Genomic DNA, 27,794 nt, shown 5'->3' on the forward strand with positions numbered 1-27,794 from the left:
TTGTATTTACTTTAGAGAATATCCTCAATTGATATGGTGTAGTGTGATCACCAGTATCCCCCACCTGCTCTAAATTGAGTGGCCTTTCATCAATCACAAACCAAATACTTACGGACCAAGCCCAAATATCACCCACCACAATCACGGCATCGTGGTGGTACTATGAGTGTTCAAGGTGAGCATGGGAGAACCCTCCCATATGAGGGAGGGCCTCCCACTAGACGATCACCCATGTCAAGTATGAAATTTTCACCAAAGGTGGTAACCACCACTGGCTCCAACCACCATAGCAGTGGTGCCACCGCCACTATCAAATCACACGTGATAATGTTGTCGTTCCACTTGCGCACGCATGTTGCCCATAGAATGCCATAGCCATGGCTTATGGGAGGTTTTCCTATTTTGATATATGTACCTCATTATCCATGAGCTCCCCATTGCATATGCGTTTTTTGAATTCCATGTGGCATGCCCAAAATCCTCCCCATTTAAGCATTAAAAAAACTTCCCTTTGTAGACTATTTTGGACCCAATTGGGGTTCAAAACCCAGTGCCCTAACATTGAGTGGGCAAAAACCAAAAAGGGCTTCCAAAGCTACAACACATGCACCCAATTTAGCATACATATCATTCAATACACTCCCATTACCGACCAACAAAATTCATCCTAACCAACAGAGTTCACCACTTTAAGCAACCATATCAACCAAAACTTTGCCACAATCTGGATAGTGCTCGATGAAGTTTGGAATTCGCCATCATGCCAACCAAAACTATGCCAATCAAAGAAGAAGGCCATAAGTTGGCAAGCTTGGTTTTTCATCTCGTAATCGCAAAGGAACGTGACATCGGGCTTATGTTGTTGGGCCACTTTTTTGAAAGCCTTGATAAAATTTTGTAGGGCTACGAATTGGACATCTACAAATTCTTCTCCTCTACAATATATACTTTCAACATTTCACCTCTATCCCACCTAAGACTTGCACAAACACCAGCAAGTTGCCTTCAAAACCATTCACTCTATCAACACATCCACATGCATAATCTCCTTCAGCTAATCAATTCTAGCCACAACAACCACAATCAGGTGCTTATCAATGGTGCACCATAACCTATAAAAGCTATATGCTAGCCATCCCACACACAAAAATTCATGACACATTAGTGATCCTCAACAACACACAAAATCGAGGTGTTTTCTCATACTATGTCATCTAGGGCTTTAAAGATGTTTCCAGACTCCCTAAAGATTAGTCACTCTATTATTATTCACTATCTTGACTAAAGTCATGATAATTTTATTTTATTTTTGCACTTTTTCACTCTTAGTCATGTATGATCTAACGAAGCCGACACAATACAAGCTCACCCTTGCAATTAGTCCGTGCTCCTAGGGTGATTCTTTACGTAAAGCTTTGTTAGTATCTAGCCTATCTGCCTTATTAAAATTTAATCTATTTGTCTTAAAATCTGATCAGTTCGTGTTTCTAGGGTAATTCTTGATGTAAAACTTTATTAAAATCTAGCCTATATGCCTTATTAAAATCTAATCTATGTGCCTTGAAATCTAATCGGTTCGTGCTCCTAGGGTGATCTTTTATGTAAAGATTTTTAACATATAGACTATCTGCCTAGGTTGAATACCTAGTATAGCCTCACCTTGATTTCCTTACTCCAATTCCTCATTTATCTACTATGCAAAGTTATCCCACTCAAATGAGTTGGGTTGACCTTGAAAACCCTCTATCTTGCATGTTACTCCTACCCAGACCTCTTAACTAAAAGTATAGTAGAGGCCTTACTATTCTAATTATTCCAACTATCTCTTTGTTATTATAATATGCATGCTCATCTCCCTACTCAGAATATCTCTTTTATTTCTTGCCCGCTTCTCAAAATCTTGCTCAACAGTTCCACTTCTCCCCTCAATCCTGCCTAGAGAGGATCTTGTGATGGCAATGGCTACCACTTCTTAGGTCACCTCAATACATTGAAATTTTAATTTTAATGCACTATTTGGCTTGTTCTTTGCCCATCGTCTGTAGCATATAATTCTTATATTTTATGACTGTCGATCTCTATGCCTCCTAGGCTCCTTAGCTGCCTTTATAAAGGCTTCATAGCCTCACCTTGGTCGCCTAAACACAAGGCCTTTGGTTGCTCTTCACCTCGATTGGGTTGCTGCTTGCAAGTGACCAAATTTGGCATAAGTTTTGTTGCCATTTCTTACAAAACCTCCTTATTGTCCCACCTTGGACAACATGAGTAGGCATTTTGAAAACTACACCTAGCGTTGTTCATAGCAACCTAAACAACACTCCTAGCTTTTACTACATACAACTCTGACTCTCAAGCCAATGATATACTCACTTAGTGATCATCTTAGCTACTAGCAATGATTGTTTGCAGTCAGTTGAAAGAGTAGTATGGCTATACAAGCATTGATGGCATTTGAGCACAATGAAAAAAAAGTGATTTGTGTTTTACTTAATTCCATGTTTAGAATAGACATTATGGGGCTTCAACGACCATACACTATGATAAAAAAACCCATCATAGTTTGAAGAAAAATGGTATAGAAAACTCGTTAAACTCCTTAGGGTAGAGGAGCCAATTAAAAGACATAGGGGCTATCCAACCCCATTATGTGGATATAGTGCTATACTAGTCTCACAACGGTTCAAGTGGAGAAGTGGTACATGAAATGGAACCATGGCACTAGCTCCTTTTCCTAGACAAAGGCTCGCTCCTTACTAGCGCCTTCAAACCTAAACACCCCTGATGGGATTTACCGCTTTTTGTTAAACATAAAATTAGCTGGTATGCGTCTTGCATTTTCAGCACAGTGCAGCTCTTGCATTGTGAGCTTTGTTGGAGAAACAAAAGATCAAGGACTTTTATATTCACCCTCCCTACCCAAGATGGCTAAGGAGAGTCAGCGTCAGAGGTGTTGTTAGTGCCCCTAAACTAGCTCATTTACCTTAGTATGGGCTAGGGTAATCCCTAAACTCGTTAGTATATGCTTGATGTAGAGAATTTGATGTTCTCAATAAATTGGAGTATTTTCCTTGGACTTACGTGACCAAATTAAGATGGAAAATACTTTAGAAGGTTAGAACTTAATATTCATAACATTATCTCTCCCCTTGAAATCATAGTCATCCTCGACTATGGGGTAGGGAAAATAAAGTCATAGCTAGTCATGTTGCCTTGGATAGAGGATCCCTTTTTACCCATCGACATTCTTCCACAGTGGTGACTAACTCCACTTGGTGCTTGGAAGGTGCAGTTGTCTCAAGCATGTCTTTTGTTGGGAGAAGAGGGGGAGATCGACCGCTGAAACTATTCAACACAAGCTGTTGGGAGAAGAGGGGGAGATCGACCGCTTAAACTATTCAACACAAGCTTCCAAGAAATCACCATCAACCTGTCCACCTCTTCTTCCAATTTCCAAGCACACACTCACACCTAGACTATGACACACACACACACACACACACACACACACACAGAGTAAACATAAAATTGACATAGACATGATTGTAAGATATGGAGACTAGATTAGAGAGTACACAACTAATAACCATAGCTTAAGAGAGTAGAGAAGAGAATCTGCAAGAGAAAGGCCTAAATCTAATCCCAAACTCCACGGCACCTCTCTTGTGGAGTTGGTATTTAATATATTATGTTTGAGTTTTAGGTGCCAAAAATTGAGGCCCCTCTTTTTACAACCACTTCACTTTTGTAAATGAGTGAAGCTCATTAGTTCTTGCATGACCCATAAGGGGAGTTCCCACTACAACTATTTACAGAGCCATAGTGGCTTTTTGCAATGATGTTATAAGATACTGTGCAAATATAAAATGGCCAAGAGTAATTTCCGTCGCCTCTTCATCAACTCCCCGCATTCCACTCTACAAAATCATCATCAACTCAATTAGTAAAATAAATAGACAGCACATAATTAACCATTACGCCAGCTATCCCAATTGCAGTTAACCACTACAACAGGAGGGTGCCCAGTCTCGCAACATCCCTCCCACCAGGGATAGCAACTGTCCTCAATTGCTCAATAGAGAAATCAATTGGACCGTGAGTGATGGAAAGTGTGGAGAAGGTCGGGAAAGTTGCGAAAAAACTTTTCAGGCATCCATTTGGCATCCTCTTTAGGGTGGCCCTTGAAAGTCAAAAGGCAACGGTTATAAACCATTCTTGTGCGTGTAGTGGTGGTCTCATGGTCAACTATTTTATCAGGGATGAGTTGCTCTTCTTGGTCTACAAGTGAAGGTGGATATTCATAAATGTGGTGTGTAGGTAGGGTCCTCGGAATGGACGTAAAAGACTAATGTGAAAGGCATTGTGAATGTGCCAATGTGCAGGTAGTTCTAAACAAAAAGAAACATCATCAATGACAGCGGAAATTTTGAAAGGTCCATAAAAACGAGGAGCAAGCTTAACAAAGACATTAGTATCAACACTTTTGATCCTTCGTTTTTCGATGCGAAGTAAAACATGATCACCTTCTTTGAATTGGTGTGCCTTGCAGTGCTTGTTAGCATGCTTGGTGTAAAGTTCTTGTGAGTGTTTAATGGCAGAATGCACACTTGCACAAATATCATGAAAGTCAATAGTGAAATCATCAGTGGCGGCAGGCACAACATTAGAAAGACGTGAAGCTGGAGTAGGAAGAGAGTGACCATATACAATTTCAAATGGAGACTTACCCGTGGCAGTGTGAGTGGTGTTGTTGTATGCAAATTGCAAAATATGTAGGTAATCATCCCATTTCTTAGGTTGAGAAGAAACATAAGCCTTCAACAAGTCAATAATAGTGCGGTTGGTGACTTCGGTTTGACCATTAGATTGAGGATGAAATGCAAAAGTGAAGTCAAGTGTAGTGCCAAGATTTTCAAACACAGTAGTCCAAAAGGCACTACAAAATTATGAATCTCGATAAAAAATAATCACTTTAGGCAAACCATGATGTGGGAAAACAGTCTTAAGAAACAAAAGTGCAGCCTGATGTGTTGTGAGTGTTTTCTTACACGGAACAAAATACGCTTGTTTAGAGAAACGGTCAATAATAGTCCAGATCATGTCATGTTTGTGCATTGTGAGTGGGAAACCAGTAACAAAATCCATTGAAATATGTTCCCAAGGTCTGTCAGGAATGGGGAGAGGATGTATAAGTCCCAATTTCTTACCTGTAGGCTGCTTTGATTTTTTGACAAATCAAACAAGTTGAAACATACTGTTTAACATCCATTCTCATAGTAGGCCAATAGAAATCACAACATAAATTTTGAAAAGTTGCAGCAAATCCTCTATGTCCAGCATAAGGTGGTTTGTGTAATTCTTCAATAATTAATGTACGGAAAGGTTTAGTCACACACAATTTTTGTTTGAAATAAAGAAAGTTTTCTTGAATAGTGTATTCGAGAAATGTGTGAACAGAATTATCAAGCATGTGCAACCATGTCGTTTTGAAGTCATCATCATGTGCATAAGTGTCAGGCATAGTATCAAATAAAGTTCCCGTAATGGTTGATAAATGATTAAGCGAGGGTCTTCTACTCAAAGCATCAGCTACAACGTTTTCTTTACCAGGTTGGTATTGAATGTTGGGCTGAAAACTTTGAATAAAAGCGGCCCACTTAACATGTTTATCATCTATTAAGGGATGAGAAAGTATATATTTGCTACTTTGTTGATCAGTTTTAATGATCAAGTCAGTACCCATTACATAGTGTTTCCAAATTTTCAATGCATGTACCACAACAGTCAACTCTTTATCATAAGTACTGAACTTTGTTTATGACGGTTTGAAATTACGACTTTCGAAAGCAATTGGATGGTTATCTTGCATAAGGACTGCACCGATACCTTTTCCACTAGCATCAGTGACTACCACAAAGAATGGTCTTTCAAAATCAGGCAATTGCAATACAGGTGCATCAGTCAAAGCATGTTTAAGTGCATTAAATGAGGTTTCTTGCAAATTAGTCTATTCATAAGGCGTATTTTTCTTCAACAAGAGCGTCAAATAATGTGATTTGTAAGCAAAATTACGAACAAATTTCCTGTAATAGCTACAAAGACCAATAAAAGATCGTAGCTCATGCAAGTTTTTGGGTCTAGGCCATGATTGAAGGGCTTCAATTTTCTTTGGATCGACATGTATTCCCTTACCCGATACAATGTGTCCCAAATATTCAATTTCATATTGGAAAAATGAACTCTTTTCAGGATTCAAATACAAGTGATTTTGTGCAAGCAGATCGAATACACGTGTTAAATGTTGTTTATGCTCTTCTTTAGATTTACTGAATACCAAAATGTCATCAAAAAATACAATCACAAAATCTTGATGGTCAATGAATATTCGATTCATCATGCGTGTGAATGTAGCTGGTGCATTTGTCAAACCAAATGGCATAACAAGAAATTCATAGTGTCCAGTTTGTGTTCTGAAAGCAGTTTTGTAGACATCATGTTCAAACATTTTGACTTGGTGATAGCCTGATTTAAGGTCAATTTTGCTAAAGATGTTTGCCCCTTTTAGTTTGTCTAATAGATCATCCACCCTAGGAATAAGAAACCTATTCTTAATGGTGATTTTGTTTAAAGCCCTGTAGTCGATACACATACGAAAGGTTCCATTTTTCTTCTTGACAAGAAGTACTGGAGCTCCGTATGGTGAACTACTAGGTTGGATTAGGCCTCAGTCAAGTAAATCAGTGATTTGAGTTTGTATTTCCCTATGTGCGGTAGGATTTACACGATAAGGTGCTCTACAAGGAGGTTCACTACCCGATATGATGTCAATTTTGTGGTCTTCTGAGCGTGATGGTGGAATTCCAGGTGGTAGATCATGCATGAAACAATCTTTAAATTGTGAGAGAAATTCATCGTGGGTGGAGTTACGTGAAGTTTCCGTTTCAAAAGAAATTTGATTTACCAACACTAGATATGTTTTCCCCTGTTTTCGAATTGCTCGTTTGGCTTGAGTGTGAGAGAGGAGCGGAAATTTTTGATGTGCTAGTGTTGTTTGGATGGAGAAATTTTTATTATTATGAGTGAGAGACATTGTACGTGTTTTATAATTAATCAACGGGTCAAATTCATGACCAAATGGCATTCCCAAAATCATATCAAGACCATGTAATGATGCTACCAAAAATGTACGTGCTTGAGTGAACTCACCAATGCAAACTTCAACAGTGACTTGAGTTTTACAGTTAAAACGTTGATTATTAAAAACAGTTTTGACCTTGTGAGGTGATGAGATTTCAGAGAGTGATGGTTGTTGTGCCAATCGTGTGGAAATGAAATCATGGCTACTACCATCATCTAACAGAATGGTGACATTTTCACCCTTAACAGTGCCTTGCACTTTAAACAAAGTGTGAGGAGATATAGGAGTACCTGAGGATGGGTTGTCATCGTTATCATAATCAGGATCATATACCTCACCGTAGTTAACTTCCACTTCATTGTTGTCGGGTGTAGCATCTTCAATGAGGTTAAGAGTAGCTCCGTTGGGGCGGTTGTTGTTGAAGGTTTTTTGACTTGAATTCCTGTTGACTCCATTTGAATGGCCATTGGATTGACCATTGCCCTTAGCATGACCATTTGGGCACTTATCTGCATAGTGACCATACTGAAAGCATTCAAAACACTTCACCTTTTTGTTACCATTAGAATTTGGAGGAGAACGCTGGTTGAAAGGATTTTGGTTGCCTCGCTGGGTGTTGTTGTTGTTGTTGCTCGTATGACGTTGAGTAGTTGTAGGAGAATTGTCGAATCTACGTCTTTTGAAAAAGGTACGGCTTTGGTGTTTGTTTCTGTCAAAGTTAGTAGAGAAAGGAGGTCTCTTGTTGCGGTTAGTGTTAGCAGATTGATCAGTGTGAGAGGAATGTCCACCTTTCTTCTTTTCTGTATTGAGAGCCATATTAATGGCCTTTGACAGAGAATCTGGTTCAAACATATCTACCTCAGTACTAATTTGTAGTGCCAAGGCTGATATGTACTTTCGCTTCAGTTTCCTGCGAGACTAACATGTTCAATAGCTTGCAATTGAATTAGACAATTCCAAAAGCGGTCAGTGTAACCCTGTACATCTTCATTTCTACCCTGTCGAATTAAATTCCATTGATGTGTGCTTTAGCTTTGTACTGTGTGGGCAAAAATTGGGGTAAAAACACTTTTTTAAATGCATTCCAGGTGCGTGGTCTTCTTCCATGTTGTTTGGTGACGTTCCACCACAATACAGCGCTGCAAGTGAGATGATTTGATGCACACTTTACCATTTCACGCTCGGGAAAGTCTTCATCATGAAAATAGTCATCTAGTTGACTAACCCATGCTAGAACCGTGCTAGCGTCTTTAGTGCCATCAAAATCTTTGAAAGTGAAGGCTTTTCTGCTAATTTTGTTTTTCTTGGGTGCCGGTGCAGATTCAGTGTGTGCAGAGTGCAATAATTTATTTTCAAGTTCTTGCCTTCGCATGCATTCATATGTGAGTGTCTGTTGCAAATTTTGAAGTTGTTCCGGAATCGTGGGTGCCTGAGGAAAGTATGCCATGATTGCGTGCTTTTTATGTTTTTTTTAAAAAATAATAAATATTTAAATGGTAATGCTTAAAAAGGCTATTTGGTGATATTCACATATGCAATATGCGGAATAAAAAAGTTAAATAAATAACAGAAACGTAATGTACTTAGCTGAGAAGTAGCGGTGGCGTCCAGTCCGGAATGGCGATGCGCTAGGAAATTGCCAGAAAAGGGAGTGGTCTGACGGTGCGTCAGCTAGCCGGTCGAATTTTGTAGAACCCGATCTCCCGTATCCACAAAAAGGTAATGGTAATTTTAGCTTTCACTGTAAACTTTGGTTCACAAAATCAACTATCTTTGATGAGATCATGATTCTGAAAATTATCATAACAAAAATTGAACTACCAAATGTAGTCAGATATGGTCGACGAGGAATGGACAGCTAATATTTTTCTTTGAATAGCAAGAGAGAGTGCTTGTGCGGCCGAAGGAGTCGGTGGCTTGATGTCTTTTAATGGTTGGGTTGGCGGAAATTGACCAAGAGAGTTGGAGTGGGGTGTGTATAGGTTCTTATTAAAGGGGGGCTAATTTGCTTCTTAATTTGGATGGTCGGCCAAGCTTTTAACTAAGACTACACTTTTTAATAAAGTGTGGAGCCACCAGTGCATGGCGTGTAGGAGACCGCCGACAGCGCGAGCAGAGGAAGGACGAGGGTGACTCGCAGAGGCTGTTTCGGTTGGCGTGCATGCCCAGTAAAACAACCCCAATGCCAGGGCGATCCCTTCGATGCTGACTGGGCTCATTTCTGCAAAGGTCGACGGTGATGCTTGTTGTCCAACAAGGGAGGATTCCCACAGCACTGCTTTGTTTTGACTGTGTCGGACCTCGTCTTGGCTACAAGGTGTTGCAGTTAACACAACCTTAAACTCCTCGTGTGATGAAAGGACATCGAGTGTCACAATCAGATCCTTCTTTCTTTCCTGTAATCTTCCTCTCTAATTAAACTTTCCGATGTCGTCCTTCATGACAAAGCAATTGCTCACTTGCAACTAGTTTTTTTTTTTTCGAAGTCAAAAATATTCCTGACTCTCCAAGCTTTTCTGCTTCCTTCTTGCCTTCACAATCCGCAATGATTATGCATTAGAATTGAAGGTGAACACTCGACATACCATATTTTGATCGTTATGAAGCCGAATTGGAAACCAGTTGCCGATTAGCCACCAATTACATTAGGCAAAATTTGGACTCACAAAGGGGCCCTTTAAGGAGTTTGACTTTCCCTCTCTCTACCAGAACGGGCACATGGATAAATTTTTGCAAACAAACTCAAAAGTTGGCGGAGGTTTGACAGTTAGAATGTCCTCTTCAAGCTCTATTTACTGATATAGCACGCCATGAGATTCCTCATATTTTAGAAGATTCTTTTTTTTTATTCACCTATGATGTGACAACTCTGTCGGAATCTAAGTGAATCAAAAAAAGAATCTTCTAAAATATGAGGAATCTCATGGCGTGCTATATATCAGTAGATAGAGCTTGAAGAGGACATTCTAACTGTCAAATCTCCGCCAACTTTGGATTTTGTATGCAAAAATTTATCCATGTGCCCGTTTTGGTAGAGAGAGGTAAAGTCAAACTCCTTAAAGGGCTCCTTTGTGAGTCCAAATTTTGCCTAATGACAATCGAGTTTTCTTCTGCAAATTCGATCAATTATACTTTGAATTTCCATGAGTCCTCGAATCCTTGAATTGCAAAGTCGATGAATTGCAATTCGAAGTTTGTCGATTAGAGAAACCCCATCTTAAGATCGAATCTGGTGTCGATTTATCCTCGAACCTGAGGCTCTGATACCACTGTTGGGAGAAGAGGGGGAGATCAACCGCTTAAACTATTCAACACAAGCTTCCAAGAAATCACCATCAACCTGTCCACCTCTTCTTCCAATTTCCAAGCACACACTCACACCTAGACTATCACACACACACACACACACACACACACACACACACAGTAAACATAAAATTGACATAAACATGATTGTAAGAGAGTGTAAGAGATGTGTAAGAGATGGAAACTAGATTAGAGAGTACACAACAAATAACCATAGCTTAAGAGAGTAGAGAAGAGAATCTGCAAGAGAAAGGCCTAAATCTAGCTCCAAACTCCACGGCACCTCCCTCTCTTGTGGAGTTGGTATTTAATATATTATGTTTGAGTTTTAGGTGCCAAAAATTGAGGCCCCTCTTTTTACAACCACTTCACTTTTGTAAATGAGTGAAGCTCATTAGTTCTTGCATGACCCATAAGGGGAGTTCCCACTACAACTATTTACAGAGCCATAGTGGCTTATTGCAATGATGTTCTAAGATACTGTGCATATATAAAATGACCAAGAGTAATTGCCGTCACCTTTTCATCAACTCCCCGCATTCCACTCTACAAAATCATCATCAACTCAATTAATAAAATAAATAAATAACACATAATTTACCATTACGCCAGCTATCCCAATTGCATCTAACCACTACAACAGGAGGGTGCCCAGTCTCGCAACATCTTTACTTGGCCCTAATCATCTTTCATAGTAGATTGGCAAGGTCTAGTAGATGATAGAGAGACTACACTTGAAACTTATGAACATTTAAAAGAAATCTTAAAGTGAAAACAAGACAAAATTCTTTATAAAATATACTTTTTCATACCTAATTCTTGACAGGAGTCATTGTCGATATTTACAAGATTTACATTATCCTTTAGCTGGATGTCTTGCATCCACCGTGCATCTTTAAAGGATAGTCTTAAATTTGACAAGATATCATCATATAGTCTTACCACTTCTTAAAACCTTGTCTTCATGTCGTAGAATGAAATATGGATACAAAATCTCTTATTGACCCTCAAACTCAGGTGGTTCTTTAATTATTGGTTCTTTGGGTGGCTCTCCCTTATAAGGTTTCAAGAGGCTCACATGAAAGGCATTATGAATGAGCCGGGTATTTGGTAACCCTATCTTATAAGATGTTTCATTGTTGATAGGCTTAAGAATTTGAAATGGGCCATGATATCTTTTTGCAAACTTAGCATAATATTTATGGTGACGCGTTGGGCGTCCTTGTCTTCCATTGCCCGTAGTGTGGCTTAGGCGTGCTTTTGGAACTTGAGCAATACCCAATCATTTTCTTTAAATGTCAAGGCTCATTTATGCTTATCAGCGACACACTTTTGCTTCTTTTTCATGATGGATATAGTTTCTTTGATTTTTCGAAAAGATTCTTTAAGATCTCTACTATAATCATTAGTAGCAAATATGTTCCCAAGTATCTTGACTATCAATGGGAGCTTGGGTCTTCCTTCAATTTACCTCTAAGGGTGCTTTTCCTACATAAGGATGGACAATGTTCTTGTACGCGTTCTCTACTAAGGGCGAGTACTTTCCCATCGATCTCTTTGATGTACTTTTGTAACATAAGCTTTAAGTAGATCAATGATGGTTGAATTTGGTATCTCGCTTTGGCCATCCGTTTCTGGGTGATAGGCCGAGGAGAAATTCAACTCAATGCCGAGATTCTCAAAGAGACCCTTCCAAAAATTACTAGTCATTTTTTAATCTATATCGGATACTATAGATGTTGGTAAGCCATGGTACTTAAAGACTTGTGAGATAAAGAGGGTTTCCATATGGTGTGCTTTTATAGTCTTTTTGACCAGTATGAAATGAGCTTGCTTGTTAAACCAATCTACTATTGTCCATATTCCCGTATTCTCATGTATGGATTTTGGAATTCCAAAGATGAAATTCATGGATATAATTTCCCATGGGGAATCTGGTATAGGAAATGGATGAAGTAAACCAAGCTACTTCCCTCTATCATACTTTGTCTTTTGACGTACAATGCATTTGGCAACATAGTCTAGTATGTCTCCCTTCATTGTTGGCCAATAAAAGTACACCCCTACTCCCTTGAGAGTAGTTTGAATCCCTTTATGTCTCGCATAAGGTGGGACATGAGATTCGTACATAACCTTTTCGCATAAATAATGTGTAACACATAACCTATTGCCATAGAGAAGATAACCATCTTGCACATTGTATGGCTTATCTTTCTTCCCTAGTGAAATTGCTACATTACATCTTTGAAGTTTGGATCCGTAATGTATTCATCTATCATATAAGGATAGATCATTATGAGTAGCTACTGATACAACATTCACTTTTGACTTTTGTGAAAGTGCATCGGCCACTTGGTTGTGCTTACTAGCTATGTGAGCAATATGAAAATTAAACTGTGAGAGAGTATTTACCACCTCATTTGCTTATCAGTTAATTTAGTAAATATTATTGTCTCTCAAAACTTGAAATATTACCTAAAGATGTTGCTTATGTTACTCAATAGACTTTGAGTATATGATAATTTCATCGAAGAACACTCCCATGAAGCTTCAATGAGGTTTGAAAAGCCTTTCTATCATTCGATTAAAGGTATCCGCCACATTGATAAGTCCAAAAGGGAGTACCAAGAATTCATATAGGCCAAATGTTATTTGAAAGGCCGTCTTATGAATATCTTCAGGCACTATCTTTATCTGGTGATAGCCATTTTTGAGATCTATTCTACTAAAGTAGGTAGATCCTTGTAGCTTATCAAATAGATTTTCTATTGTAAGAACAAGAAATCTATTCTTTATGGTTATCTGCTAAGCGCTTGATAGTACATACGCATTCTATAAGTACTATCTTTCTTTTGTACTAGTAGAACGGGTGAACAAAATGGAGATAAACTAGGCTCGACCATCCCTTTTTCCACAAGCTCATTTACTTGCCTCATAATCTTCTCTTGCTGAGCCGGTGAGACTCAATAAGGAGGCTTATTAGGAGGTGAACTACCAGGTAGAAGTTCTATGATATGATCATCTTGACCCCTTTTGGGAGACAGGTCCTTGGGAATGTCATCCGTAAACACATCTTGAAACTGATCTAAGAAACTAGAAAATTCTAACTCTTCTTTAGTTTCATTTCTAGCTTCAATAAGAACACATGCATCTTTCTTGAACTCCTTGACAAAAAAACATGTAACAAAAAAGAGAGCTTTTCATTACTTTGTCTAAAATTTGAATCAATACAAGTGCTATAGTGTTGCTTGCACTATTTACATCAAGTGCAACATTCTTGCCTCGATAGGAAAAGAGGACTTTTCTCTCACGGAAATTCATAGTGTCAGCCACATGATCAAACCATGGTGCCCCTAAGATAACATCTTCATGCTTGAGTGGAGAGATGAAGAAATCTTCTTTGTCAACATAACTTTGCACATGAAGCCTCAACTTCCCAATCAGCGGAGTGACTAAGACCTCTTGCCCTTTGAAGCTCCATGTGCTTAAACCACATCTCCCATCTCGAAGTCATAAATTTCTAGCTTGGTAGCTAGCTCAATAGAAATGAAGTTGTGGCTAGAGCCAAGGTCAAACGATATGAAAGTATCATACTCTCTTACTTTTCCCCAAGCATAAGTGAGTAGTGCTCCTTTGCAATGGCCTTCCTCTTTTAGAGCTTCCACGATGGTGGCTCTAGGAGGCTCATTACGTTTACTTCTCTTGGGACAAGCATAGGAAATATGACCTTGCTCTCCACACTTGAAACACTTGCTATCTTTACAATAATGTTCAACATCTTTAGGAGAAATTTTATTTTTACCTTTGTAGCCTTTTTCATTTGCCTTTCTTTTGTTGTTGTTGTTGTTAGCCTTGGGAGAATTTTAGGTAGCATTGTTCTTTCCCTTTGGCTTAGTTGATTCCTTGGCTTCTGTTGGCTTGGAGCCCTTCTTACACCCTTATTGGAAAAGAATCCTCGAAGTGACCACAGTATGATGTATGACCTCCAAAATAGTTTTATCTATGAGTTGACATAATCACTCATCTCCTCGTATAGGCCATCACAAAATTGTTGCTTTTGTTCCACAAAGTCCATCTTTTTGTAGACAATGGCTTTGAGATGTTACTCCCAAAGCTTATCCACATACTTTTGGACATACTTGTATGGGGCCATCGTCAAGCTTTGCCATTCCATAAGGACTTTGTCTTTGGCATCACTTGCAAAGAATTGCTTCGTAATAGAAATCCTCAAAGCTTTCTAGGTCTTTGGAGCTTCACCTTGACTATGTAGACTCGCCCACTATTGATTGGACTACTTTTGGAAATGCATAGAAACATTTTGGAGCTTTGAAGATTCCAAGAAATCTTCATCTCCAAAAGCCGCGTTGATAAAGGCCAATACTTTATCTTTTGCTCCGAAGGTTCCATCATACATAAGAAAGCTTATGCTCTTTCCCCCCTCTTTGAATTTATTCAGCTTACGTGACCTTTTCCACCCATTATAGCTCCTCTATTTATCATTTCTCTTCTCTCTCTTGGGTGGCAAGTCGTTGTTCTTCATGTCAGAAGATAGTGATGATGACAAATCGAAAGAGGAGGAAGTAGGTGAGGATGGTGACCGCTTTCTTTGCTTCCTCTTGCTTGGATTTATTTCTCCCTTCTTTGGATTGGTATGTGAGGGAGTACTTGAAGACTTCCTCTTCTTTTTGGGAGGACCAGGTGTCGTGCCCGTTGTCTTCTTGGGGCAACATCATTTTTCAGAAGTAGGAGGGGTGTCGCTTGTAGACATGTAGTAGTGTTAGTGTGTATACGCGCTACACCAGGGGCACTTTTCTCCCACTGGGTTTTTCCCCCTGGACATCCGGTGTGAAAGGACACCTTATCTCTTAGGGTTTCATATAAGCTTTGTAGCTCTGAGTTTGTATGATTATTATTCTAATACAGAGAGACAGACTAAAGAGATCTCGTACACAAGCTCTGTGTCTTCTCCTTCTCCATCTTCTTCCTACTCTGAGTTGCTGTCTTCCTTCTGTTTCCTGTTTCATCATCTTCAACAATTGGTATCAAAGCGAGGTGATTTCCAGAGCCTCTACTTGCGTTTTCGCGTCCGCGCGCGCAATCGCAGTTTTCAGGCAGTTTTCGGAAAATTTTCTCGTGGGAGCATCCTCGACGTTCTGGGAGTATTCTAATCAGGCGACCTCCGGTTTTACCCCCCTTTCGAAGCCGTTAGAGCCCTCAGAATTTTGTTCTGAGCAGCGTAGTAGAAGTTACTTTTCGGAGGCGTTTAGATCAAGAGGGTGTGCTTTTTGACAGATTTTCTTCAGGTAAACAGTTCTTTTGGGAAGCAGCTTGTCATAGCTTTGTGCTGAGATTTTGTGTAGAGTTTTTCTTGGATTGGAGAGGAGATTTGTGAATCTCTTGGAGGTTCTTTTGCTCTCTTGTGTGCATCTACAGTATGGCTCAATCTACGGAGAAAGAGATTTTTGGTGCGTTTACATCCGAAGACAAATTGGATGGTACCAACTATTCTCTTTGGTCTTTTATGGCCAAAAATGTTTTGGTTGGTAAAGGATTGTGGGATTATGTATCTGGAGATGAAGTTCGTCCAGGTAGCATTGCACCTGCCACGCCTGGTCGTGGTGCAGCTGTTGGTGCAGGACCCTCACAAGTCACTCCAGAGCAAAAGAGATGGGATACTAAAGATGCACAGGCTATGGCTGTGATTGCCTTAACCATAAAGAGGACAATCACACCACATATCAGATCTTGCAGAACTTCTGAGGATGCTTGGAACACTCTGCAAGCTATGTTTGGAGGAAGAAACGCTGCCAGAATAGAGTTTTTGAAGAAACAACTTGACAAAATACAGATGGACGAAGGTGACGATATTGTCGAGCATCTTACAAAAATCAGGGATCTTAAAGAGCAATTGCTTAGCATTGATGAAGTGATTCCAGAGAAGGACTTGGTTTCCAAAACAATCAATTCACTACCACCATCTTATTTGACTTTTCAGACTTCTTTGACTCTGTCTTTGCGAGCTAATCCTGACCCTCTTCGTTTTGAAGAGTTAGTGGCTTTGCTATTACAGGAGGATCAATCACGTAAGAACAAGTCTTTACAGGTGGATGGTATGGATCATGCTCTTGTTGTACAGAACAAAAACAAGGGTAAAGAGAGTGCTCATCACTCCAAGTCTGGTGCAGGACATTCTTCAGAGAAGTCTAAAGGTGATTCCGACAAGTCCAAGAAGAAAGGTAAATGTCACTACTGCAAGAAACCTGGTCACTACATTAGTGAGTGTAAAAAGCGAATTGCTAAATAAAACAAGAAAGAGTCAAGTTTGGTTGTTTCAGCTTCTGGTGATTCTTCTACAGCTAAAGAAGAGTCTGCAAACTTTGTGCAGGATTCTTATGCTTTCGTAGTATGTTCAGATTTTTCTGCTTACAATGTTGACAAGACACAAATGATTTGGTACTTTGATAGTGGTGCATCCAGGCATATTACTTCAAGGAAGGATTTGTTTTGTTCATTGGATGCAGCTCCAGCAGGAAAGAAGGTGACATGTGCAAATAATGCTTCTTATCCAATCAAAGGCGTTGGTAAGATTTTGATTACCATTTCAGATGGTTCAGATTTATGCTTGCCAGATGTCTTATATGTTCCAGGGATCAAGAAGAATTTGTTGTCTGTATCCTCTCTTGCAAAAAATGGTCTTCGGGTCATTTTTGAGGATGACAGATGTGTTGTACGAGTATCACTACAGGTACGCTGGACAATGGACTATTTGTGCTAGATCGTTATGAAAGAAAATTCAGGTATGTATTGCAGAAACAAAGACTCAGGCCATGCAGGATGCTGAGTTGTGGCATGCTAGATTTGGGCATGTTGGTTATGGCAGTTTGATGACTTTACAACGTCATAATATGGTGCATGATTTGTCTTTATTGGAGATGCCACCAAGACATGTATGTGAAGGTTGCGTTCTTGGAAAGATGCACAGATTTGCATTTTCGCAGGATGGTTCAGTTAGAGCGACACGAAAGTTGCAGCTTGTACACAGTGATGTATGTGGTCCTATGAGGACACCATCTATAGGAAACAGCCTTTATTTTGTGACCTTCATTGATGACTTTTCCAGGTTTTGTTGGGTGTATCCACTCAAAGCAAAGTCAGATGTGTTTGCAGTTTTTCAACATTATGTCCCCATGGTTGAAAATGAAACAGGTTGCAAAGTACAGACTCTTCGTACCGATCGAGGAGGTGAATACATGTCAAGTGTATTTAAGGATTTTTTGGGAAAGAAAGGCATTAAACACCAATGCACTATGCCATACACACCACAACAGAATGGTGTTGCAGAAAGGAAGAACAGGTCTTTAATGGAGACGGCTAGATGTATGCTCAAGGCTAAGAGTTTGCCTCATAAGCTATGGATGGAGGCAGTTGCTTGTGCAGCACATGTTTTTAACAGGTGTCCTACTCGTGCCTTGAAGACCATTACTGCATATGAAGCTTGGTATGACAGAAAACCTTCAGTCGGTTATCTTCGTGTTTTTGGTTGTCTTGCTTATGCTCACATCCCTTAGCAGTTACGTGGGAAGCTTGATGATAAGGCAATCAAATGTATATTTGTGGGGTACAGTAGTGGAAGTAAAGGTTATAGACTTTACAATCCTGCTACAAACAAGATTTTTGAAAGTCGTGATGTAATTTTTGCAGAAACTACTGCTCAACCTATGGTTGCTTTTGATGTACCTCATATGCAGACACATGATGTATTTGAAGGTTTGCTTCCTTCTTTTGTGGAGAATCAAGAATCACAACAGGTTGATAATCTTGATCAATCTTTTGATCAGCATATGACACCTCATGATGTAGAGGAAATTGTGCGTGAAGAGCAAGAAGTTCTCAGGGAAGAAAGAACCTTGCCTAAATGGGTTCAGAAAACTTTGTAGGATAGCAAGTTGGATGCACCGTTGCCACGAAAAACACGTGCTGGTACTACTTTTGGTAGAGAGCAAGTAGATTTGGCTTGCTTTAGCACTCTTTGTGATGCAGATGAGCCTGATTCATTTGAACAAGCTTTAGAGTGTGTTCAGTGGAAAGATGCTATGCAGCAAGAAATTGATTCTATTCATAAGAATCATACATGGGATCTAGTGGACTTGCCTACAGGTAAAAAGCCTATTGGTACAAAGTGGGTTTTTAAGGTAAAAAGAAAACAAGATGGTACTGTTGACAGGTACAAAGCAAGGCTTGTGGCAAAAGGCTATGCGCAACAGAAAGGCATAGATTATGATGAAAACTTTGCTCCTACTTCTCGTGCGTCCACAGTTAGATCACTAGTTGCAATTGCTGCTCATCATGGTTGGAAAGTGCATCAGTTGGATATCAAAACTGCTTTTTTGAATGGTGATTTGCAGGAAGAAGTTTATGTAAGTCAACCAAGTGGTTTTGTTGTAAAAGGTCAAGAGAAAAAGGTATGTAGATTGCGTAAAGCTTTGTATGGTCTCAAACAGGCTCCAAGAGCATGGTATGAGAAGATACATACTTATTTGATTGGCCAGGGATTTCAGAATAGTCCAACAGAAAGTACTTTGTATGTCAAAAAGAGAGATGGAGTTCTCATTATGCTAACACTTTACGTGGATGATATGCTTCTTACAGGCAATAATGCAAATGAAATTGAAGCGTTTAAAGATGCTTTGAGAAAAACCTTTGAGATGTCTCATCTTGGTTTGCTATATTATTACTTGGGTATTCAGTTTGTGCAATCAGAGGATGGCATATACATGTTGCAGGCAAAATATTTGCATAAAATTTTGGACAAGTTTGGTATGCAAAATTGTAAGCCAATCTCTACACCCGTAGAAACTGGATCAAAGTTGAGCATGCATGATGCTGGAGAAACTTTTGATGTACATACTTATGCAGCAGCGGTTGGTTGCTTGATATATTTGGCAGGCAACACTCATCCATACATTCAATTTGGGGTTTCACAAGCAAGCAGATTTATGCACAGCCCAGCTATGCATCATTGGCAGGCTGTGAAGCGCATACTTCGTTACCTTTCAGGTACCCCTAATCTTGCCATGTTCTTTCCAAGGGGGGATATGTATGGAAAGCACAGTTCTATGTAGCTTCTTGGTTACAGCGATTCAGATTGGGCTGGTGATTTTGACACACGACATTCCACAAGTGGCAATTGTTTTTTCTTGGGAAATGCATGTATATCTTGGCTAAGCAAGAAGCAACCCACAGTGGCTACATCAACTTGTGAAGCTGAGTACAGGGCAGTTTTCACGGCAACAGTTGATTGTGTATGGATACGCACGTTATTGGCAGATCTTTGTGAGTGTCAACAGGCACCCACTACCATTTTCACTGACAGTCAGAGTGCTATGGCAGTTGCAAGGAATCCAGTATTTCATGCAAGAACAAAGCACATAGAGGTTCACTACCACTATGTCAGGGAAAGGCTACATGCAGGGGAGATCACACTAACTTACTGTCCTACACAAGATAACATTGCAGATCTATTTACGAAGGCGTTATCACGAGAAAAGTTTGAAGCTTTCCGAAAAGCTTTGGGCTTACTCTCATACACATGATGATCTGCTACCTTGTACGGATTCACACTATCACTACAGGGGGGATTTGTAGACATGTAGTACTGTTAGTGTGTATACGCGCTTCACCAGGGGCACTTTTCTCCCACTGGGTTTTTCCCCCTGGACATCCGGCGTGAAAGGACACCTTATCTCTTAGGGTTTCATATAAGCTTTGTAGCTCAGAGTTTGTATGATTATTATTCTAATACAGAGAGACAGACTACAGAGATCTCGTACACAAGCTCTGTGTCTTCTCCTTCTCCATCTTCTTCTTACTCTGAGTTGCTGTCTTCCTTCTGTTTCCTGTTTCATCATCTTCAACAATCTTTTCTCCCACTGGGTTTTTCCCCTTGGACATCCGGTGTGAAAGGACACCTTATCTCTTAGGGTTTCATATAAGCTTTGTAGCTCTGAGTTTGTATGATTATTATTCTAATACAGAGAGACAGACTACAGAGATCTCGTACACAAGCTCTGTGTCTTCTCCTTCTCCATCTTCTTCCTACTCTGAGTTGCTGTCTTCCTTCTGTTTCCTGTTTCATCATCTTCAACATCGCTTTCATACCTCTCCCTTGAAAGTTCACGACACACTTCTTCTTTTTCTTGAACGGTTAGCCTCCTGTATCTCCTCTTCATTACCCAAAGAAGAGATTCCTCTTTTGTAGGTCTTAGTAGGAGGCCTCAAAGGAATTCTCTCTTCTTGGGAACTTGGGGGAACTTGAGCTTGAAGGGCTTCAATTTGGCTTTGAACCTCTACTTGCAAAATAGGGTTTCCCAGTGCTTCTTGTAACTTGTCAACGAGTTAGTTGACAACTCTGCAACCATCATTAAATGTTGTACCATGAGCCAAATCTAAGTTGTCAATATTAATTATATTCTCTTTATTATATTGGGCCATGATTGAATTTCCTTGTATGAGTATGCTAGCTCTTTCCTTGGCACTTTAAAAAATTTGGCTGCTATTCCTTTCCTAATGGCTCTAAAAAAAGTTAATGGCTTGAAAACGCTAGAGGAAAGAAATTCAAAAAGAAGAACACAAATGTATAAGGTGCATTCGATCATCTCTATTTATATTGCACACAGTAAGTCTTTTGACTTTGCACATCCATGGTCTTTTCATTTCCTAAACTCACCCTTCACTTATGCACTCTAGATGTTTTGAAAGGATTTTTAATTTTTCGAGATTGGGGAGATCTAATCCTTTTATCCCTTGAAAATTAGCACCCGAGTAACTACACCTGTGGTTAAAAATATTGTTAGTTTCAAAGAGTAGTGGAGTGGGTTTAACAATGCGAGAGTGACACCGATTCCTATCGGGCGATTAATATCTCAATAATTAAGATTAACAACTTGACGAGGACCAGATTTGCTTGGAGGCGGTTCCCCCTCCAAAAGGACCTGTATTATAATCCTCTCAAACGAGAGCTTTGTTACAATACATGTTTGTGCTCTTGCAAAGCCTTTCTTGAATCAAGAAAATGGTGTTCTTCAAGATTCCATTGCATAACCCTCCGTCCCAAGCCCTAAATACCCTAGCGGGGTGAGAGGAAGATGAGGCATACAACTTGACCATTATGAGGTGGGAATCCTACACTTGTCCTATCTTATTGTGCATGAAGAAGTTCCTTCCCCCCCCCCTCTCTTTGGACTTTTCTTGGAAAGTGGAGACACCACACACACTCACACACGCTTGTTAAGTCTACACAAGCAAGTGTGTGCTACTTTGGACATGTGGCCTAGCCAAACTTAGGAAACAAAGACTAGAGTCAACTTACTGAGGAAGGGCTGATCTAACCTTAGTCTTTAGCTTTTCCCTTTCATTTAATAAAAACCATAAACTTACCCTTATATTAATTACCTCGGGTACAAGACCTTTGTATAAACCTTGGAGTCTTATGAAGCTGACTCGGGGCTACAACCTACCTACTAATTCAGGACCTGCTAAATTAGGATAAAATTTGGTAACAATAAAACACACCCTTTGGGCTTTAAAAATTTCACCTCCTGTGCGAAACCTTAGCACAATGTTTTGGAGGTGCCACCAGTTGCTTCCAAAACCTGCTGGATTTAGACAATTTGTGGCAAGTTAGAATTTCACCCTAAGGTTTCCTAGAATTCATATTTGGAGTTTAAAGAGTTACTCTAATGACTTGCGCTTATTACAGTCATATTTTTAGACTCTTATAAATGCTCTTGGCCATCTCCTTTGTTTTGTACCTTTGATCAAGGCTGCCCAGGATACATTTATCCTTCTTTGACTTGTACTTATGACTGAAATAACTAGTTAGCAATTACCCTTGCTCTTTTATTGACTTTTCCCCTTTTGGTCCCAAGCCTTGACTGATTGGTCCATCAACACTAAATCAATTTCACTCGTTCTCTTTTATTTTCCCTAGAATTAAGTGGTCAAATTAAGATTCAGAAAGTTAGAAATTAATATTCGCGACAACTACATCATGGGGAGAAACCTCACCATATATATCATCATCTTAAGTGGAAAGTAAGCACATGCTATCACATGATTCTTGCCACATAGACATCCTAGTAGACTAAATAAGGTACACATGATATGACAAAACCTAACAAGTGATACAACGTATTAACCAAGGAGAGAACGAAGGGGATGGGTCCCAATGTTTCTTGTTGAGGTTATGAATGCAACCAACCAAAGAGCGACTATCTAGATGTAACACTTATTACTATCATGCAAATGCATTTGATTGAGCCAGAAGGTGATATCCTTCTCTTTTTAAAAGGACGTGAAGAAATTGATACAACATACCGGATCTTGTATGGGGGAATAAAGGTTATAGCGTCCTTCTTACAAGCAAGCTAGTAGCAATAAGTTGTGCAAGAAGAATGGTAGAACTCCTGCCAAATACCCCAAGCCCACTCTACCAATGAGAACAACAAGTTTTAGGACTCATTTTGCACACATAAACTTTCACAGGCGGATACATGCACATGGCTGTGAAAACAGAGACAACATCAAAACTTGAAGGTCCAGATGCTCTTTTCGATGTGTTAAAGAGGCTATGAAGCCTTCATGTTCTCCACTTTGCCATTTTTGGTAGGAGGGTTGTGACTGTCATCCAAGTCTATCTGCAAACTATGTGCAAACTAAATAAAGAGGGGGTGATGGGATAGGGTGAACCCTTGCCCATGAAAAACTGCCGTTAAGGCGCTTGGTGCTGAGCTGGAAATTTGGAACTCAGCCTAGAAGAGCGAGTGACAAGCCCAATGCTCATCATGGTGGCTCCTACTTGGAAGTCTAGCCCACTCATTCCTCCCCTACCACAAAATCACGAACACCATAGACTCATCACATCAAGACCCCCACTCCACTCGAGCTAATTAATGAACATCCTAGCGAGCATCACTCACCATTCCTACACATCATTATCTTATCCATAACTTTCTAACGAGTGCTTACAATAGCTCTGACCAATCAAATTATTATTTTGGGAAAATTACCAAAATACCCTTGTATTGTTTTTGGTTGGATTGTACAAGATTTTCTAATCTTTATTCCTTTTTGACAATTAAGATCCGATTTTGAGTGCTTAGCATGTAATTTGTCACAAATTACCTCGCAAAGAGGGCAATTATGTCTAAAAATAATGAAGAAATTCATCTGCAAAGCTTACGTAACAAACCCGAATTCTAGTTTTAACATCATATATTGATAGACAATCAGTCTTCTTATGAAAAGCTACAAATTTTTTCTTTTTTCAAGAAATTTAATCTCACGACCAAGGGTATTTTGGAAAAAATCGAGGTATTTGTGACAAAATATTGAGGGTGTTCAGGGGATTTTTGACGGAATTTCCACATCTGAGAGGGGTATTTTGGTAATTTTCTCTATTTATTTTTCCCTAAAGCCAATGAAAAAGTCTTTCCCTCCTGCAGGCCAAAAAGGGAACCAGATAGAAACTAGGGAAAATTACCAAAATACCCCTCTAATTTGTGGAAATTCCCAAAATACCCTTCAAATTTCAAAAATTCCCAATATACCTTTCATAAGAAGATTGATTGTCTATGAATACAAGATACTAAAACTAGAATTTGAGCTGGTTATGTAGGCTTTGGAGATTAATTGCTTCATTATTTTTAGACATAATTGTCTTTTTTTGGGAGGTAATTTATGACAAATTACATGCTAAGCACTAAAAAATGGATATACATTGTCAAAAAAGAATAAAGATTAGGAAATCATGAACAATCCAGCTAAAATAGATACAAGGGTACTTTGGGAATTTTTGAAATTTGAGGGGTATTTTGGGAATTTCCACAAATTAGAGGGGTATTTTGGTAATTTTCCCTAGAAACTACGACTTAACAGCTGCCTGAAGTTGATGCCGCCAAGCGTATTCATTTTCCAGACCAAAAAAATACGTGAACTCGGAAGGTACCTCATTTTTTAGTACATGGCTATGGCTATGGCGCAGGAGGAGGATCTTCGTATTTTCTTCCAAGCAGTGGACACAGACAACTCCGGCTCCATCAACGAGACTGAGCTCCAGGTAAGCCCTCCCTATCGACAAGCCAAAATTCCGTAAACTCCATTTCCTCATAGTTTATTTTTTTCTTTCAGGAAGCGCTTTCTGCTGGCAATTTGCGCTTCAACAGATCTGTCATCGCTCAGATGATCAAGTAAAGATTGTTTTTCCCACTTTTCATATGTGCACATGATTAGTTTGTGTATAAATACATTCATATATTTTGCATGTGATGGTATGCCTGTGCATGCGCGCGCGCACACACACACACACACACACACACACACACACACACACACGACTGTGACATTTGGGCTTGCCAGCATTTACGGGATAACTCGTAGTTTACTTGGTCCCTTCACTAGTTGTTTTCATTATTTACGCAGGATGTATGATCGAGATCAGAGTGGATCAATGTCCTATGAAGGTACTTTTGTAAATTCTCCTAGATTTCATGCAAGATATGTTTTCAAAAAAAAAAAAAGCAGAGATTAAATTCTGGTTGTGTGGACTTCAAGGAAGATGCTAGTGGTAATGCTAGATGTAAGTGTAGGAGCCAATGTTAGGACAAGATACTTCTGATCATTAGTGTGGGTAATGGTAGTTCAAGGAAGATGCTAATGTTAATGCTAGGTGTAAGTGTAGAAGCCAATGTTAGGACAAGATACTTCTGATCATTAGTGTGGGTAATGGTAGTTTAGCCTGACATTGGCACAAGTTTGTGGAAAGCACTCTATTAGCAGAGGAGAATATGAACATGTGGCATAGGGTGGGCATCCTTGCTCAACACTTATACTGCTAGAAAGCTTCTCACCCAGACATTGGACGCACTTCACCACCCTCTCATTTCGAGGGAATCGAGGCAGTAATATTCCAAATCATCTTTGATGATACTTGTGGACTGAGGAGTCTCATCTTTGATGGTAGTGGATGTCTTTGGAGTCTTATCTCTCAAAGTTGAGAGAGAGAGAGAGAGAGAGAGAGAGAGAGAGAGAGAGAGAGAGAGAGAGAGAGAGAGAGAGAGAGAGATGATATGGTATGGTATGGTATGATATATTAACGTCTACAAAAGGCTAAAATGACCTATGAGACCAACAAGTTACAAACTGGTGAATTAAATACAAAGTCTGTGTGGTGAAAGAAAGACTAACATCCTAAACAAAATGTTGCAGTGAAAGTGAAAGTGGGGGAAAGACTAGAGACTCTCTTCATCCTGTCAATGGCTTTCCTTACCATCTTGGCTATAAAGAAGACATGCATGTAAGCATGGCTCTGGTGGATCCGATAGAGGTGGCTGCCCCAACACTGTATATAAAGATGTTGCGTATCAGCTCCACACCTCCGAAGAAGTAATAGCTAGAGCGGGAGAGGATTTATGAAGAAGTCGCCAAGCCTCAACCGAATCTTGACTCAAAAATAGCTGGTATGTTGCAACCTTGTGACGTGGCATGCCCGGACACACTGGCAGCAGGGCACAGTCCCGTAAAAATGCGGCGGCAGGCTGATGTGGTAGTACCGTACGGAGCCCCACTTTTCACGCTGACTGTTGTACGGAAGATCCCGCTTTTTTGCACTGACTTGCTGACGTGGCAGAGCGTACGGATTTCCGCTTTTTTTAAGCCGCTGTACGAAATTTGCGTTGGCTGAGTTTTTTGGGACAGCTTTTGGAACTTGATGCTTTAATTTTGGAAGCTTTTGATTACTGCTTTTGGGGCATCCCTTGTAACCAATAAAAAGTGGGCAAGGCCTCTGTAACAGACTTGGACACTCCAAGTCAAGAATCAATCGTGACAGCACGAAATAACCACTTCAAAACAATTCATAGATCACAATAGATTTGCACTGGCCCGACGGAGTTCTGTGCCTAGAGATATTGGCCCCAAAGACTGGCGCCCCTTTCGGTATTTCTTTTTGTATTAATCAATTCAAAGTACAAGAGAGTGGGTCGGGTTTCACTCTCAGACTCTGCGTCCAGATGCTCTGAGAAGTGAGGCCCTCACCACTAATTTAAAGGTTACAAGGGATGCCCAAAAGCAGAGCCCCAAAAGCTTGAAAGCAAAAGCAAATTCTCTCTCTCTCTCTCTCTCTCTCTCTCTCTCTCTCTCTCTCTCTCTCTCTCTCTCTCTCACAATGAGAGTTAAAATAAAGCAATTCAACTCTTTCTCTCATCCAAAATCCTTGCGTAGCAAAAAGCTAGGATTTGCGTCGCTCATTTATATTTATTAAAAAGAAAAAAAACCGCGATTTCCGGAAATTAGGGTTTTTGGCAGAAATTAGGGTTTTTGCTGTCCGTAGCCACGTCATCACTTTGTGACATACCCCCCTCTTGAACGCATTGTAATCGACCGCGATTACGCCTGCAAAACCGACAAAAGCCATAAACCGTCTTAGCAGACACCGACTGTTAGTACCTACGTACCAGGAACACACATCTAGCACATGTACAAAATCGATAGTCACATCACACGACATCACGGGACATCACAGGACATCACGTGCCATTCGACATTCATTCGGATCTTAGACCATGATTTATCGGCAATGTAGCTAGCAATCATATCTAGGTCCAATCGCGACCTCATCGATGTCCGATTGACTAACCCCTATTGCAACCATGTCTATTCGAGATTAATCAGACCAAAATGCTGCAGTCATTTTGGCTATCAATTCTTGCACCCAAAAGAAGTCAAGAACAAATCAGTATCATTATCATGAATTCCATTTCATAAAGTCATCCAGCAGAATACTGTCAGCTCTCAGTATTCCTGAAGCTCAAAGAAACATCAGTGACTTTAGTATCAAAATCAAGGCATCTGTTGACAAAGGAGCGGAGTAACTCCCCTCTTGTGCATCCCACTGGACGAGATCTTCGGCCAAGCTGAATTTCTGGGTTCCGTTTGGAGTAGACTATGCTAAATCAAAACATCGAGGTAAAGTTTCACAATCCGAGGAGTATCTGCTAGGTCCTCCTCCTCCATCCACTTCGCATCAAATGCAGGAAAGTTCTTGAACTTAACCAAGAACCGCCTTCGGACTTTACCTTTCTTCGTATCCGTATGTGCCAAAATCTGTTCAGGAACAAGGGTCTCCTCGTTTTCTTCCACTGCGGATTGCTCATCAGGCTCCCCATCATCAGGCACATCACCCTTAACAGGTTTCAAGAGACTCACATGGAATGAATTGTGAATCCTCCAAGTATCTGGCAGTTTCAATCGGAAGGAGATATCATTTATCTTTTCAGTAATTTGGAAAGGTCCGTAG

The 27,794-nt window shown here is 39.9% G+C and overlaps 1 protein-coding gene across 2 annotated transcripts in view; it reads left to right on the forward strand.

The window, feature by feature from the left end:
• Positions 1–24,386: 24,386 nt before the first annotated feature.
• LOC147463331 (uncharacterized) overlaps positions 24,387–27,794 on the forward strand; it is a 72,227-nt gene continuing 68,819 nt past the window's right edge. Inside the window, exons 1-3 of one of the 2 annotated variants that reach the window (XM_086488113.1) lie at positions 24,387–24,557; positions 24,629–24,687; positions 24,920–24,960. In XM_086488113.1, coding sequence (XP_086344239.1) covers positions 24,462–24,557; positions 24,629–24,687; positions 24,920–24,960 — 196 coding nt within the window. In that variant the 5' untranslated portion in view covers positions 24,387–24,461. The remainder of the gene's footprint in view (positions 24,558–24,628; positions 24,688–24,919; positions 24,961–27,794) is intronic. The other variant, XM_086488105.1, reaches the window with a different exon arrangement.

The sequence above is a fragment of the Adiantum capillus-veneris genome, chromosome 2 (assembly GCF_014529385.1).
Source record: "Adiantum capillus-veneris isolate H3 chromosome 2, ASM1452938v2, whole genome shotgun sequence".
Classification (NCBI taxonomy): Eukaryota; Viridiplantae; Streptophyta; class Polypodiopsida; order Polypodiales; family Pteridaceae; genus Adiantum; species Adiantum capillus-veneris.